The sequence below is a fragment of the Gallinula chloropus genome (assembly GCF_964237585.1).
Source record: "Gallinula chloropus genome assembly, chromosome: 16".
Classification (NCBI taxonomy): Eukaryota; Metazoa; Chordata; class Aves; order Gruiformes; family Rallidae; genus Gallinula; species Gallinula chloropus.
In genome coordinates, this window is record NC_140101.1 from 10,735,016 (window position 1) to 10,751,954 (window position 16,939).

The 16,939-nt window shown below is 57.6% G+C and overlaps 1 protein-coding gene across 1 annotated transcript; it reads right to left on the reverse strand.

The window, feature by feature from the left end:
• Positions 1-2,369: 2,369 nt before the first annotated feature.
• On the reverse strand, positions 2,370-13,333 carry KCNS1 (potassium voltage-gated channel modifier subfamily S member 1; the record flags this gene model as incomplete). Its single annotated transcript, XM_084271730.1, has 3 exons — positions 2,370-2,825; positions 7,945-8,937; positions 13,301-13,333. The coding sequence occupies 3 exons, from the start codon at positions 13,331-13,333 to the stop codon at positions 2,370-2,372; spliced, it is 1,482 nt and encodes a 493-aa protein (XP_084127856.1).
• Positions 13,334-16,939: the final 3,606 nt, after the last annotated feature.

A 16,939-nucleotide genomic window follows, 5' to 3' on the forward strand; every position in this document is an offset into this window, starting at 1 on the left:
GTCTGGTTGGGAGCTCCATGGTGCTCCGAGAGGGTCCCTGGTGCTGGCTCATGGGGACCTGTGGTTGCTCCAGGAGCACCCTGGCTGCTCCTGCTCCCTGGGGGCTGTTTGTACCAACCCAACGAGCCAGCCCCCAGCCCAGCTGATGTGCTGCACAGGCACCAAGCTGCCGTGGAACAGAAAACCAGCGTCCAAAGCGGGTCACTTAGGGCTTTAATAAAATATACAGTATGCATCCCATGCATAGATAGAAAAGTAATTTACATGCTCTTTTAATTATTTGCATAATGCTCTTTAATACATGTAATTTATTCTTCACATTTTAATACATTTTGCTACTGGAATATTTATGGAGAGAAGGGGAAACTCCTTCCTTGGTTCAAGTAACAGTGCAGCGGGAGCTGGTCGGAGCAGATGATGGAGCTCACCGGTCCCAGCTCGCAGTAAGAATGAGAGCAGAGCAGACCACAAAACATTGATACTGGAAGACTCGATGATGCCAGGAGCATAAGCACCTTCCCATCCCACACCGCTGTTCCCTGGGGACCCCTCCCTGAGTCCCACTGGGGTTCAGGAAGGCTGGACCCACACTGGCATTGGTTTGTCTTCCCCACAATGAGCAGATTGCTACAGGCAGAGCCAGCACCAGTCACTGCGGCTGTGCCAAATGCTAACCAGCGCAACCTGTGGCAAACACCTCAATCCAGGTGCCTGGGGCCATCCTGCAGCCATCACCATGTTTTGGGGCTGATGAGGTGCACGTTTCTCCTGCCTGGAACAAACAGGTGTTGCTGGGTGTATTCCTCTGTGCACAAAGGAGCCACACGGTTTCCAAACAGGGGGTCAAGGAAAAACTCTGTAGGGAATTAATGCTGTGCTGGGAGCAGCCCTGAATGGTGGGGGAGCTGGGTGGGAAGGGGCCCTGGCTCACAGATGGACCTCCTGCCCACCATGAGCTGCTCAGAGGCTGCGGTGACTGAGCTCCCCTCTGCTCTTCCCACAGACATGGGGTGCTTGCTCCCTGCAGAGGGAAGGGGAATGCATCTGCACCCAGGGAGCTCGGCTCCCCGTGGGCACAGAGGTGACCCCCCCCCCTCCAGACAGTGCTCCAGGCTGACCCCAGGCAGGGAGGGATGAGACTGCAGAGCAAAGCCAGGCTGGGGGCTGTGGCAAGCGGGACCAGGCATGAACTGAATCCCCGTGGCTTTGGTCATCCCCCCCACCCCCATCACCTGCAACCCCTGGGCTCCCACAGCTCTTCCCACAGCGGGAATTCCGAGCACGCAGCAAGGGCTGAGGCACTTCCCCGTGCACAGGCGCGTACCCCCGGGTCCACTTCCCGATGGCCCCTGGCAGGGACTCTGCCTCCTCTCTGCGCCAGAGGCTGAGGCAGCAGCCACAGAGCAGCTCCTCCTCCAAAACAAGTACCCACAGCGGGGGAGCCTCATGGAGTGAAGGGCTTGGCAGGGAGACCCCCACTGGGGGTGGCCCCTCGGTTCTCCCAGCTCCATCCCCCCTGGCTGCTCCTGCCTCAGAGGGCAGGGTCCCTTTTGCTGGGTCATTCCCAGCGGGTGCCCCCCTGCATGGACCGTGCTCCCGGCTGTGTCCCACCCCCAGCACAGCCCCCAGACCCAGATTCCTGGGGGTCCTGGTGACAGCGATGTGGGAGGGCAGTTCAACCCAGGTGCAATGGGAGGAAGGTGAGGTCCAGCCAGTCCTGTTGCAAGGGCTGGGGACAGTGGGGCTCACGCTGAGCTGGACACCACATCTCCTCCCATACAGACTCCTTCCCAACCCCCTCTTCCCCATGGCCGGTGGGGCAGCTGAGCCTTTCGAGGCTGTTCCCACCTGGGCATAGGATGAGGTCAGGGCTGGAGCTGGTGCTGAGCTGGCACAGGACCTGCAAGGGCAGCCAGGTGGGTCAGGGGCTGCCTCACCCTCAGGCTGTGTAACCCCACCCTGGCCAACATGAAACCTCAGGGCAGGGGAACATACAAAACCTTGGGGCAGGGGAACACTCTCCTTCATGCAGCCCGGGCAGTGCCTGAGTGGGGGTCACCTGTATTCCTCTTTTTCTCGCTTCCTTTCTGACAGGGGGACGTCCAGCACCACAGTCTCCATTGGCAGCCACAGGGGAGCGGGGATGTCGCTGAATGAAGGCTGAGACATGTCCCAGGAGCTGGAACCACCCAGCACCCACTGGGCATCTCCTCCAACCCCTCCTGTCCATTGCAGGGCTGGGGGGACACCAGGTGTGGTGGGAGATGGACAGAACCTGGCTCTTCACTGTGTCCTGGTGCAACAGCCATACTGTGCTTGCAGTGAGCAAGCGGGTCCTGCACAGGCCCCAGTGCCGCAGCGCGGTGGGGTCAGGGGGTGGAGTGGGAACTGGGGGTCAGACCACGGCGGTCGGGGCTGCCTCTGCCCAGGGAGGTCTCGCTCAGAGCCTCCGAGTCTCGGTCCTGGCTGGAGGTGCTCTCCATGTCCTCGAGGTCTTTCTTCCCACTGTTCCTCACAGCTGCCTCCAGCGCCTTCTGCTTGCGGTAGAAGTGGGAGAACTTGTTGAAGATGATAGTGATGGGCAGTGCCACGACCAGGATGCCCCCCAGGATGCAGCCCGAGGCAGCCAGCTTGCCTGCCACGGTGACGGGTACCACGTCGCCATAGCCCACAGTGGTCATGCTGACTGTGCCCCACCACCAGCATGCTGGGATGGTGTCAAAGCCGACATCTTCCTCCTTCTCGGCAGTATATGCCACACCAGAGAAGACAGAGACCCCCACGGCCAGGTAGAGCAGCAGGATCCCCACCTCCCGGTAGCTGTGCTGGAAGGCAAAGAAGAGTGGTGGTCAGGGGGTGCCACCACACCCATCGCAGGACACTGGGGTCTGGCAGCGCAGGTGCAGCCCTGCACCAGACTCCCTGCACCTCCCTGGGTGCCTCTGCCCACCTCTGCTTGGGGATGTCCCGCTGCAGGGCCAGACTCAGACAGGACAGGGGGTGTGTGGGTGACCCACACCTGGGGCGAGGGGGCAGACAGGAAAGCAGGCCTGGGACCCACAGCTGCCCCTCTGCCCTCCCCCAGCCTGTGAAGGGGAGGCAGTGCTGGGAGGGAAAGGGGCTGTGTGCTGCCCAGCTCCTGTGCCCCCCAGCTCCCTCAGACCTGACCTCAGCTAACAGGGGTTTGACACGTTTTCCTTTTATCTTGGCAGGCCCCAGAAATCACGGAAGAAGCAGCCTCCAAGGGCAGTGGTTTGTCCCTTCCCCAGACACAGGCAATGTGCTCACAGGGATGACGTGGCCACTGCTGCAGGCTCAGCTCTAGGGCCTACCTGGGGACACAGCCCCAGGCTCCCCAGCTGCCCGGACCCCGCAGCCAGAGCCCCAGGGACCTGATTGCTCCAGTATCCCAACATCTACTTTCACAGCACCCACTTAACCCTTTGTTACCCAAGGAGGGAGGTTCTTACAGAAACTCTCCCCTTAGGTTTTGTTGCTCTTCCATGAGAGTGAAGCTCAGAGCTGATGTGAATCTAAGTAGCCCCAGTCATTGGTTCATTCTGGGCATCCATCTGTCCATCCGTCCATCCATCCATCCATCCATCCATCCATTCATTAGCAGTGTGAGCTGTTTTAGCACCCACCCCCACAAGGGGCTGCTCAGTGAGCCCCTCCCCAAGGGCTCTGGGAGCCACAGTGGGACAGGGACCATGGGTCACCCAATCTCCCAAGACCTGGGGGCACAGACTAGCAGCAGAGGTGTGCAGCACTCTGTGATGAAGCCATCATTGCTCTGGTTTCAAACTAAAACACTTGTGTTGCAGTCTTTCCATGGATAATCTCGATTTTTGAGCAAAGCATAAACCTGTGCCAGATGCCCAGGGTGAGGCAAGGACCGTGGGCAGTGGGGAGACAAGGCAGCTTCACAGTATGGTTAGTCCACTTGCGTTTTGGCTGTGAGAAGTGAATTTCCTGGCTCCTTCTGCCCACTGGTGTGCCAGGTTGCTCTCCATCTTTGGAGGAAAGGAGAGCAGAGCTTGGGTCCCGGGGGCTTTTTTCCCAGCCTCCTGCCAGGCAGAGAAGGCTTCAGTGGAGGCCACATAATGACTAAACAAAACAAGGTGTGAGCAAAGCAAATGGCAGAAGATGTGGGAAAAGAGCGAGACAAAGGAGGTGGATCCGTGGCAGGCAGCAAGGAGGCTTTGCTTCCACTGCTGGCAAAAGCTGCTCAGCTAATGCCAGTACTACCAAGGGGACATTATATCCTCCTCTGATGCCCCTGGCTGCAAACACCCTGCAGCAGCTCCCAGGGAGCTCCTTGGGAAGGACAAACAGCTCAGAGCCACTGAGTTTCAAGGATGTATCACTTGGCCATGAAAGGCTTGCTCCTGGCTGGAGCTGAGCAGCACGTGGGTATGTCTCAGCTGGGGAGCAGCAGAGACTGATAACCTCACACATCTTTAAAGAGTATCAGTTATGGCCCTGGGATGTGTTGGAGAGGGAAGGCGAGGGGGAACGCAGGCAGCTCGATAGCTCCTACTGCTTTAATTTACAAGCAAGGTTGGGGGGTCAGGGCTTGCAGCATGGGGGAGGCTCCAGGAATCTCCCAGAGTCACAGAAGGGTCGAGGTTGGAAGGGACCTCTGGAAATCGTCCAGTCCAGCCCCCCAGCAGCCCTCAATGCAGGTAGCACAGAATCTCATCCAGGAGGGCTGTGGCTCTCTGGAGAAGGAGACCCCACAGGCTCTCTGGGCAGCCTGTCCCAGCTGACCCTCAGGCACCAGCTGTCACCTATTTGCAACCACTTCTCAAAACCTGTGATCCACCCATCGATCCAGGGATAGCTACCTGCAGCTGGGCTTTGGGTGGGGTGCAGGCTTAGGAAGGTGATGCTGGCTAATAAAAGGCTCCAGGGAAGCAGCCACCCCAGCAGTTGCCTTTTTGGGCTCCTGCCTTGGTGGGTGGTCTGCCTGCCCACCCCTGGGACAGCTATGGGTCCCACAGGGAGCTCCTTCCCCTGCTAAATGCATGTTTTTCCTCCGCTGCTGCAGAGAACAGATGAAGTGGAAGTGCCTGGTTGGAGGATGGCTGGAGGTACGGGCATGGGGACCAAGCGCAGAGATGACCCACAGCAGGGTGATGCATCCGCTGTCAGGGGGACGTGCAGCTCTGGCTCTTCCAACCTATTTGTGTATTTAGGCCCCTAAGGGGATGGATGGCAACTCCTGCAGATCCCTGTGGATACCTAAATTACTCTGTGCCTAACACCTATCAACTGCCCGTGGGAGATGGGGCCCCGAGCCCGCAGCCGGGAGGCTGCACGCGCGGTGACGGCGGCTGTGCGCGGCGGGGAGCAAGAGCAGCGGCGTGTGGGAAGCCTCTCCTCAAATCAAACAGAGCCCGGATCAGGCCCCAGGCAGTCTGAAGACAGCTCAGGGTTTTTATGATGCACAAACAGCAGAAATCCCTCTGCTAGCACTTCTGTGGCAGGGGAACAATTACTCGGCTTGCCAGAGCCATCGCTCCCGCTTCCTGGCTGCTCGCAGCCGTTCCCCCTCTGCCGCCGCTTCACGCGCTCGCGAGAGGAAGGAAATGATGATTAGTGGGACGCTGTTAATTTATGTGCCCAGTAAATCCCGATGCCAAGCTGCTGCGTCAGGCTCGTGCCTTCGCTCATCCCCGCTCGGCGCTGGCTGCGGAGTCCCCGAGAAGCCGCGCTTTCCAGCGCGTCACGCTCTGTGTGAATCAGCGGCGCGGCAGAGGCCCGAGCCGGGATGCTGCCGGCTCCCCGGATCTTCTCTGTCTGCTTAATAAGATGATGAGCTCAGCAGGCCCTGCTCTGCTGCAACGTGCTGCTCACGCTTACATGGAGTGTGGAAAGGGTTCGGGAAGCCCTTCCCACGAGTAGGATTTTATCTAAACTGTGAGCAGTGTTACGCTGCTCTGACACTTCCTAATCGCCCTTCCAAGGTGGATGTTCAGGACTTTGGGCATCTTCATCTCAAACAATCCTGCCTGGATCCTATTTTTGGCAGGTTTCAAGGATGCCAGCTGTATTTTCCTGTTGGATTTGTGGGCATAGGTCTTGCTTCCCAGTGGAAGTTGGCAGCAGATCTTTACTAACTGCCCATCCTTGTCCCCAGCCACACTTGAGGGCTGCTTTTCTCCATGGCTCACCTGCAGGAACAGGTCCAAGCCTGACAACCAAGTCCTGATGGCACCAGGATGTCCCATGCCAGCCCTGCCATGGCTGCAGCAGTGAGAAATGGGGTGGCTGCAGCCATGCCCATGTCACCCTGGGATGGCCCTTGGGTGGGAGCAGCACCAGGAGCTGTGGCCCCTGCCAGGAGCTGCATGGGAGGAGAGCATCCCTTTGGAATGGTAAGCTCTGTTACAAAGTTTGCTTTCCTTGGCCATTTGTTTGGCACAGGGGGTACAATGTGGGGGTATCTCATGAGAAGTGCTTGCAAACCAGCCTTCTGGTCAAAGTGTGAGGACCAGAGATGATCCCATGAGGATGGGAGATGTTTGCCCTGGTGATCCCCTCCCTGTGAGCAGCACAAGTCCCATGTGTGGTGGGGTACTAGGAGCATGTGTTACTCTGCATCTCATCAAGCTCACAGATTGGCTTTAGGATTCCTCCTGGTGTGGTCACTAAGAATCAGAGGCAATTAAAGGCTGAGTTTAATTGGCTTCTGCACCCTCTGAATTTTCTGTGTAAGCATGGGAGGTGAGGGGACAGTTCCACCCACCCCAGATTTGGGCACGTGGCCCTCAGCACAAGGGGGATGGATGAGGGATGGACAGTGGGCAGAAGCAGAGCTGCACAGGGCACTCTGGCTGGTTGGTGCTGCGCAGCCAAGCTGCAGCGATAGAGGTCTGGGCTTCAGTGCCAGGCTGGTGAGGTTTTTGTGACAGCTTCATACTGTGACCCTTGTCACAACTGATCTCAGTTTATCGAAGGAGGCTGGGGCTGCTGCAGGGGGGTCTGGAGAGATGCAACCTTGGGACATGACATGGAGCATGAGGACCTCCTCTCACCAAACCTGCAGTGGTGCCACATCCCAGCATGCTTGGACCCTGGTCCTTCGCTGTCTCAGCATCACTTCATCCAGCTCTTCCTCCTGAGGACCAAATGGTCCTGGGATATTTTCTCCAGCCCCGCGTGTCCTGCTTTCCCTGAGCCTCTCCAGCAGAGAGGAACAGCTGTTGGCAGCCCAGGCTCTGCTGGGGACATGCAGCCTGCCTTGGGCTGTTGTCTCAGGCCCTGCAACTAACCTTCTGCTTTTCTATTGTTGCTCTGTGCCACCCAAGGTTACCCGTGTGCCAGTCCCAACCTCATCATACTCAGCAGCATCCAAGCATCAGCTCAGCTGGACCAGGATCTCAATCTCCCACCAAGGGTTGGAGACTGGCCTCTGGCTACCTGGCAGCATGACCTTAGGGAGTTCCCCCTTCTCTCAGATGAGGGACAGGAGCAGGTCAGAGCCACACATGCTGGTGCTGGCATACCCACAACTGCTGGCTGGCCCTGTCCCTGCTCAGGGAGTTGCTCACAGCCAGGCTAGGCACTGATCCACCTCTGGTGGGACCTCCCTATCCACCCATGCATGGTTGAGTCTGTTCCAACATGGTGCAAAAGGGCTTGCAAGTGGAAAAGGGGGGGGCTGAGTCCCTGGAAGCACCAGTTCTGCATGAAGCAGAGTCTACAAGCAGTGGGCTGAACCCCTGCTTACGGTGAGCGTGAGTACACAGAGGACTCATGCAGTGCTCCTCACACTTGGCTGCTTTAGTGGACGTACAGGCTAGTGAGCCAGCCCACCACCCCAAGCATGCTAGCCAGAGCCCACTGGGAACAGGAATGTCCACGTCCCTTGGCCATACCAGAGGCCTTCACCTTACCAAGGACTGTAGGAGTAGATAAGGAGATAGAGAGCTTGTTTACCTTCAAGGTGGCCCCCAGCGACCTCAGGCCGGTGGAGTGCCGAGCCAGCTTCAGCACCCGGAATATCCTCATGAGCCGAAACACCTGCACGACCTTGCCCAAGTTGCCCAGCTCCGAGTCACTGCCCATGGTCAGGTCCACCACAAGGGTGAAATAGAAAGGCAGCACCGAGACAATGTCAATCAGGTTCAGCGGGTGCTTGAAGAACTTCCTGGGGTTGGGGGAGAGCAAGAGGCGAGAAGACACTTCGAAGGTGAACCAGGAGATGCAGAAATACTCCAGCTTGTGCAGGACGGGTTCATCGAGCACATTGCCATTCTCATCCATCTCCTGGTACTCAGGCATGCTGTGGATGCACATGGTGGCTATGGAAACCAGCACCACGCTGATGGACACGAAGCTGAAGAGTTTGCTGGGGATGGAGTAGCCGGGGTTCTCCATGGTGAGCCAGAGGCGCTTGCGCACGTTGCCGCAGCGCAGCGTGCTGTAGTGCAGCAAGTCATGGTTGATGTCAGAGATCTCATCGGGGGACGTGTCCACGCTGCTGACTTCGCTCTCCTCATCCCAGTTGTGGTGCCGGCTCTCCAGCTTGCGCTCGTGGTAGCGGTAGCTGCAGCAGGAGTCCAGGAAGAACTCGTTGATGCCCCAGTACTCGATCTCCTGGCAGAAGGAGAAGACACACAGCTCCTCCATGACGTGCAGCTTCCCTGTCTGGTAGAAGTGGAGCACGTAGAGGAAGAAGCCGGGGTTTCGGTCGAAGTAGAACTCCCTGGCACTCACGTCGTAGTCATCGCAGAGCTGCAAGATGGACTCCTCTGAGTCACAGGAGAGCAGGCGTCCCAGGCGGGTGTCGGGGAACTTGGAGAGGGCGCTGGAGCTGAGCCGCCTTCTCAGGCCCCCCACGTTGATGTTGATAACGTCCTCCTCAAAACTGGGACCCCAGTAATTTAAGGTCTTGTTGACCATGATCAGCAGAGCAGGAGCTGGTTCCACCTGCGGGTGAGACACAGCGGGGCTGAAGGGGACACAGGGTTCCCCCCCATGCCGGGTGCTCCCATGGGGACCAGAAGCACCCTGGGGAGTGGGGAGGGATGTTTACATTTTGAAAAGTGAGGGCCAGAGGGAGGGCAGGGCTTTGGGCAGCTGCTCTTCAGTGGCATGTAAGGGGAAAAGACAAAATGCTAATTATTTATCCAGGTCAAACTTTCCCTTTTGTTCTTTTTTTTAACCTTTTAAAGCTTCTCCCTTTGCTAATGGCCTATGAGAGGCAATTTACTGCACCTCCAGCACATCATCATGGGGCTTTCCTTGTCTGAACAGGTAATTAGCCACTGAAAAGGGGATTTATCCCACAAAGAGCCTCCCCTGTGGGAGAAACAGGTCTCACGCTGCCCCACCACACGGAATCACAGCTGCAGGGACTCTGCCAAGGCACTCTGTACCCCCACTGCCTATGTTGCTAATTAGACCTGGTCAGAAAGTCCTTAGATGGTGCTGGGATCTTCCCAGGTTTGCCAGAATCAAAGTGTTTCCACAGGAGGTGTCAGTTTAAGGGAGAATTTCAGTGGAAGAAGTGTCAAAACAATTAATCTGTTGCCTTTGTTTCCTCTCTGGGTTCTGTCCTGTAAAATACTGATAGTATTTTTCAGGCTGTTGAAACACAACAAACCCATGATCCTGAAGGATTGATGGCTCTGGTTTAAAATCCCTGTGTGTTGATAGGGAGCTGAAAATCAACGTTTGGGTCTGTGTTGTGTTTCAGGGAATGGGGCTCTTCCGTGTGGCCAAAATTCCATTGGAAAGCGTGGTGTTGGGAATGAGCAGTAGTGAAAGCATCTAATAGAGAGAAGCATTCCCACACCTTCAAATGCAGGACAGGCAAACGAATAAAAAGGCAAATAAAAAGGTTTGTGATCTTGCTGTGTCACCTTGAAATCATTCTCCACCTCCCTCACCTGTCAAAACGCCTGGGGATGCAGGGAGAACCCTGCACCCACTCAGTCACCCTGCTCCTGGCACCCGAGCATTGGGTGTCCTCAGCAGGGATGCTGTTTGCTCTCTTGGTTGAGGAATTATGTTCTTCCCTGTGCATCAGCTGCTTTGGGAAAACCCCTCTATTAGGCACGACTGGCTCCTGAGCTCTGCTTGCTGCTGGTACCAACACAACTCTCTGCAGCCACTGCAGAGGTCACTGGAGCATTTAAGACCTCTGGGACCTACCTGTTTCCCATCTCAAATGCTTCCCTCCCTGGTTTGAATCAGCCAGCTGCTTGTTAGAAAAAAACCCCTCACCTTCTGTCTCCTCTCACCAGCGACCTCACAACTTCTGGGTGCCGCAGGGACAGAGGCCACAGGCGGGCAGTGGGAGCTGCATCCCTGGTGGTGATGCTGAGATGCCACCAGACCCCGCACAGGACAGTCCACTCAGACAGCAGCCACCGAGGACCAAAGCCAGGTCAGTGAGATGAAGAGGGCAGCCCCCCACCCCCAGGGGAATCCCAATTCCCCTTTGGACCCCATCGCATCCCAGATGTGTGCTGCTCCCAGGACACCTCATGGAATTTATGGAGGAAACACCAAAGCAGGAGAAGGGCTCTGAATGATTTCCAGTGACTCAGAAGGTTTGTCAGACCAGAAGGGACCGTGGGGGATGTTTTCAGATCTAAATCTGGGGGTCAGAGCAGAGCCAGAGAGGAGCAGTGCCGGCGGAGCGGCTAGAAATAAACCCTAGGGGTATGTTTTTAAGCTGAGCAAGGCTGTGGGTGCAGCAAATGCCAGATTTGTGTGAAATAGCCTGGCAAAGGCATCTGCTAACTCCACTGCATCTCCCAGCCAGGGCTCCTTAAAGACACAGGATTTGCTCCACAAAGCAGGCGCTTCCCATCACTCCAAGCCCGGAGGAGGCAGCCGGCTTGTGATAAGCTCCAGAGCTTAATGGGCTCCTTGTCTTGCCTTTCCTGGGGGAGGGGGGAAAAAGAAGTATCAACTTTTTTAATGCTTAAGACAAAAGCAATGGAGCAGAAGGGGTGGAAATGCTCCTTTGCAGGGATAAATTGGAATTTCTGAGACAGATTAGCTTTTCCAGGGAAGACATCACGCAGCCCATCTGTGGGGTGGAGATGACTAATCCAGGTTCCTTCCAGAAGGATGCTCATGCAGTCAGGCTACAAACACACACACGGCTGTGCGAGTGGGTTCCTGGGATCCGGTTTAGCCCACACCCATCCTCAGCCTCTTTCGGCACCTGCCCTGTTCAGCACCACTCCAGAGGGCAGGCCAAATGGCACCAAAATCCATGGGAAGGTGGGTTTAGGGCTGGGTTAGGGCATGGGGCGGCAGGGAGGGGGGTTACCAGGGGCTGCGCTGGGATGGCAGGACAAGCCTAAAGCCTCCAGCTCAGCAGGAGCATCCCCAGCACGCTGCATCTCTAGGTGAGATGTGCCAAACACCGAGAGCCAGGAGGGAACCAGCTCCCACCTCTCTCCCTGCTTAAAAAAAACCCCAAGCCCCAGTGGGTGTCAGGCCCCTGCAAGCCTTTGCACCCTGGGGAAACCCCTCCTGTGCAGGAAGCAGAACAAGAAGGGTCGTGAACTGTCTGAGCTGCTCCTTTCTGATGTTCGCTTCTGAATAGAGCAAATTATTTCTGCCCACATACAGCTTTCATCCAGGCATCTGAAGCAGCAATTAATAGTTTTATAACTCTTGCCTACTCGTTTCACGACTAGCTAAGCTCAGCTTTAGAACAAAATGGGGTTGAACTAAGACCTGGCTGATCTCCCCTGTTAGATCATCAAAGTAGGCACCCACCTCACATCTGCAGGGGTATCTGCTGGGGAACAGGAGCTGACTTTGGGAAGGTTGGGTTGGGGGTTTCTTATTATTTTAAAGCACAATGGACAGAGAATATAAATGTGTCTGTCTGGAATAATGTGAATTTGCAAAATTTTCCTTTAGCTAACCCAAATTCCCAGGAATTATTGGAAAAATAGAACAGATAAAGCCAGTCTTTTCTTGGTAAATGATGAAATACATTGTAAGCTATTTTAAGGAGACAACCATCAGAATTACACAAGCCCAGTGTGAGCTGGGTGTTGGATGTTCAAATGAATCTGTATCTTGTGGAGAAAAAAAAAATAAATCTCTGCTATATGCATTTCTGACAGTAAAAAAAATATAAAACCAGATCGAGCATATCTGTAAGAAATGCCAGAAGAGTTTCCCTTGACAACGTTGGGGGGTTTTTTTTTGCTTTCTTAAAGGCTTTCAAATGGAAGTTATGTACGCTTATCCTAACTGGCAGAGGGGACCCAAGGGAGTGGGAAGGAAGATGCTAATAGACATTCAAGTCAGGATGCAGCAAGCGCAGGGAGTATTGTACACAGGGGCTTTTCCAGCCAGGTACAATGGATTTAGATTAACAGTCCAAATAAAAAGCCCTGTACTTACAGCTCAGCGAGGCTTCCCAGCAGGGAGTCGTGTGGCTTGTCTCAAAGGAGCCATTAGATATGCGTAGAGAAGGAGGAAACCCTTCATGCTGTGCCTGTAGCCCAGTCCTAAACGCCTGTCACCCCGGGCTTGTGACCCTGCACGTCCCAGGTGGCTGCAAAGCGCTGGAGGAAGTCTGTGGGATGCCTTTGGGGCTGGGGTGGGGCCGGGGATCCCCCGATGGGTCCCTGCGGGGGGAGTGGGGCTGGCTGACCTGCGAGATCCTGCAGGATGCTGTCCCCGTCAGCCATGTGCTGGGGCAGGGCTGGGGACACGCCTGCTTTCTGGCCATCCGAAAGTGTCCTTGCAGACCCCGTCCCCATCGCCGAGCGTCCCTGTATCCATCGGCCTGAAGATGCTCAGGACCAAGCCCTTCTTTGGGGAGGGGGGGTTGCCAGGCGAGCGAGGGGGGGCACAGAGGGGGGATTCCCACTGCTGGCTGCTCCCTGCAGGCAGATCATAAGCTGCTGCTGCGCGCCGAGAGGCCACCAAAATGCCCAGGGCTGGGGATGCAGATGACGGCGGGGGGAAGGGGGCTAGGGGGTGCTCCCTGCCTGTGTCGGGGTGCAGGAGGGGGCGATTACCAATAGCTCGGCTTTCTACTGCGAGCGGGCAGCCCAGCGCCTGCTGCAGATGATGTCCTGCCCTTTGCCAGCCTCTGCTCCCAGGTCCCACACAGCTCCCCGGAGGGGAATCCCGCGCCCTGCCCCACTCCCTGGGGAGGGGGAGATGCAGCCCCCGTGGGGGGAAGCCTTCGGGAAGAGGGACGCTCCTACACCCGCCTGCAGAAGGACCAGGAGGAGTATCCCTGTATCCCGGGTCCCACCAGCATCCCTGGATGAGGGTACTGGTAGAGCGGCTCCCTGCTTATCCCGGGATGTCGGTGCCTCGCTTCCCCGCTCATCCCGGTGTTCCGCTGCCCCCAGCCCTGCTCACCCCCGCATGCTGCTGCTCCGGCTGCCCTCTCACCCCGGGATGTCGGTGCCCCAGGTGCCTGCCGCGCCCCAGGGTGCCGATCCCTGCAATGCCCGAGGAAGCCGGTACCCCGGGTTCCCGGGATGCCTGTGCCCCGCTCCCTGCTGTTCCCTGGGTCGCCGATCCCACGCTCCTCGCCCCGCCCCGGGATGCCGGTGCCTGCAATGCCCGGGGAAGCCGGTGCCCCGGGTCCCCGCGGTGCCGGTGCCTGCCGCACCCGGGGTACCGGAGCCCGGCCCCGCGCCGCCGCTCACCTGCCTCGGCGCCGCCCCCGCCGCAGCGTTGCGCGCCCGGCGCGGAGCCGCGGAGCCCTGCGGGGCCGGCGGCGGCGGCAGAAGCTCCGCGGGGCCGGCGGGAGGGGGGGGGGTCCCGCCCCGCAGCCCCTCCCGGGGGTGCCGCCCTCCGGCCCGCCCTCCCGGAGCCGCGGGGTGGGAGCGGGGAGGCGCGGCCGGTCCCCTGTCCCCGGCGGCTGCGATAGAGCCGGAGCGGAGCCGTGTGTCCGTGCCGGTACCGGGGCGGCCCCTGAGCTCTGTGCAGGGGGATGCCCGGGGAAGCCCACCGGGACCTGATTTTTGGCACGACCGGCTGGCAGGTGGGCGGCGCTCCGGGTGGGTTTCCCTGCGAAGGCAGCGCTGGGGTGGCTGTGTGGGGCCAAGCCGACGATGGCAGTGGGACAGGACACCTGCCTGTAGGTACACCTGCCCCCGTGGCCTTACCCGCTGGAAGTGCCCTCAGCAGCCGGGAGAGCCCGCGGGATAACGGGTGGGAGCTGCAGAGGGGTCCGTGCCTCGCCCAGCACTGGCCTATCCCAGCTCTCTGCAAAGGTGTCTAAGCAGGAGACGCTGACCTTGGAGCCCCCGGGGCTGGGTGGGATGCAGCGTGCTGTCCTGTGCCACGGGTGTTCAGGCTGAGCAGGTCCCCAGCAGCGGTGCCACTCTGTGCCGGGCAGACGCTGTGCCTCTGCCCTTGCCGTTGCCCTCTATGTGATCCAGCTCCATCTTCTTGGGCCACGGAGTCCATAGGGCACCAGGGCAGACCCCTGGGAGAGAGCCCCTCTGGCTTGCTGAGCTCCCCGTTGTCTCTTTAAAGGCTTGTTCAGAGGTGACTGAAGACTGTGACTCCCAGGCATGGCACACGCTGTGTTTCAGGTAAGACAGCTGCTGCTGGCACCCACGGCCATCTCCTCATGGCCTGGGGACTGCTGCAAGCACACCAACTCCCCCAGAAGTCAGCTGCCGGAGCAGAGAGACAGGAAAGAAAGGATGGGCGACCTTCCTGGGGTGACGGCTGGGGCCGCCTGTCCACGCAGCGAGGGTTCATTGCTCCGGCAGCTGGCACAGAGCAGCTGTGTCAGACAGGCGGCTCGCACGGGGCGAGACTTCACACCACCCTCCGCATCGGATCTGTCTGCTCGCTGATGCCAGCCTCAGGAGCCGGAGCCTGCGGGTGCTCACCCTTCTCCAGGCTTGTGTGCATCTGGCTGAGAGCTCTTTTTGGTGGCGAGCATCCTTCCCCCTGCCCGCACACCGGCCTCCCCCCGCTGCCGCGAGTGCCGGCAGCCCCCGTCCCCGTGCCAGGCAGCACTCGGCACTGTGGGGCCATCAGCGTGTTTCCATGTGTGTGATGTGTCAGGCTGTGTGTGCCGTGTGCTTGTTTACATGGGAGGAAGGCAGCGGAGGGAGGGGGAAGGGAAGGCTTTGAGGGAGGCCTCAGAAAAGAAAAAAAAAATACCCAAACCAAAACACAAGGAGGAGGGAAAAAAAAAACCCACAACCAAAAAACTGAGGGAAATTCCTCTGCTCTGTGATCCGAAGCAAAAAGCATTTATTTTTATGGCAATTAGGAATGGCTGAGCATCCCTGGAAGCTGTGAGATAAACATGCCCAGCTTTGTCTGCTCGGGGCGCTGGGAAGCCCAGCTCTCAGCAGGTGCTGAGCCCCAGCGGGGTGCAGCCCGCAGGGTGGGAGGAGGGCTGGCTCCCGCCTGGGGTTTTCCCTGCCTGTCACTGACACCCTGTGATCAGGGTGGATTTCCTTTTCCCTTTGAAAGTATTCCTCAGTCAGCCATTTTTCTGGGAAGGGGCCGTGCCTCATGCTGCCAGGGTCCCCACTCCATCCAGCGCTTCATCTCCGCGTCAGGGCATCTTTTATACATCAGCACAGGGCAGACCTGAGCCCTGTTGTCCTCCCCCCGCAAAAAAAAAAATCCCAGCTCTCAGAGCACCAGGAGGTTTGATGAGCATCCTCTGAGTTGTGCAGAGGAGCTGAAGCATGAGCAGGAAGGGAGGCAGGGAGCTGCTGGGGCTCTGCCCATAATGCTCCAGACTGGAAGGGTCTCCCTGCGAAGGGGCTGGGGAGGGGAGACACCTCCATGTCTCCTGTTGCAGCTCGGAGCCCTGGCTGGAAGCAGCTCACCTTCCAGAGATGCCACACAGATGTGTGCTGGCATCACAGCCTCCTTCAGAGGGGACTTGGGGTGACTCGTCCCTTTGCTGCACAAAGTCAGAAGCCAAAGGCCTGACCCTCTCATTAGCTGACAAGGGCTTGTTGGCCTTGGCCTGGCTTCACACTGACACTGGTGAGCCATGGCAGGAAAAAGAGACTCATTTTTAAGGCTCTTTCCCAGAAAATGGAGGTGCCAGGGCCCTTGCTTGGTGCAGCCAGGTTTGCAGCTGTGCTGGGAGGGCACAGCTCCCCACAGCACGGGCCTGCCCCGTGCCTATGTCACCACTCCCAAACAGTGACGTGGAGTTGGGAACAGGCAGAAAATCAGGTCAGCTGGAAACACCTCGCCACCTCTTCTTTTCATGCCTCCCCACCTCTTCCTTTCATGCCTCCCCATCTTCCTCTCCCGGGGCAGGCAAACCTCCCTCCTGCAGAAGCCCGGGGAGGTGGGGGATATGTCAATAAGCACATGGCAAATCCTCCATGTGGGGATGTGGGGCAAAACCTCTTCTCCAGGGTCTCTTCTGCAGTATGGCAGCACAGCGCAGAGGCAGGGCGAGCCTGAAGCCAGCAGCCATTTCAGGACTGCAGTGAGTCATCCCGAAAGGCGCTCAGCTTGTGGCAGCTCCTTTCCTTTCTTCTTTCTGCCTCTTTTTTTTTTTTTTAATAGCTGATGTAGCAATAAATTAAAAAATAGGGGGAAAAAATACATATGAATATAGCATGTCTGCAGAGCTCCTTTAATTAACAGGGAAATCTTCAAGCACTATTCAGCCCCTTGGACATCCGTTGTGAAAGGCTGGAGCTGCTGGGTGTCTGCCACGTGGGAGGGTGGGATAGAGCGGGCGAGCGCCGGCGTACCTGCCAGCGCAGGGGATCTGTGGGGATCAGCTGCCGACGGGGGCTGAGTAATGCTGAGGACAAGAGCACAAAGCATTTAACAGATAGTCCTTTCCAGAAGGAAAGAGCTAAATTAGGGCAGATGCAGAAGTCAGTGTTTCTCAGTGGCGAAGATGTTTGGGTTTCCCTTCGTATTCTTGTTTTCTGGTGGTTTCTGCACTCGCTCATGTGTTTGTTGGCCTCAGGCATCC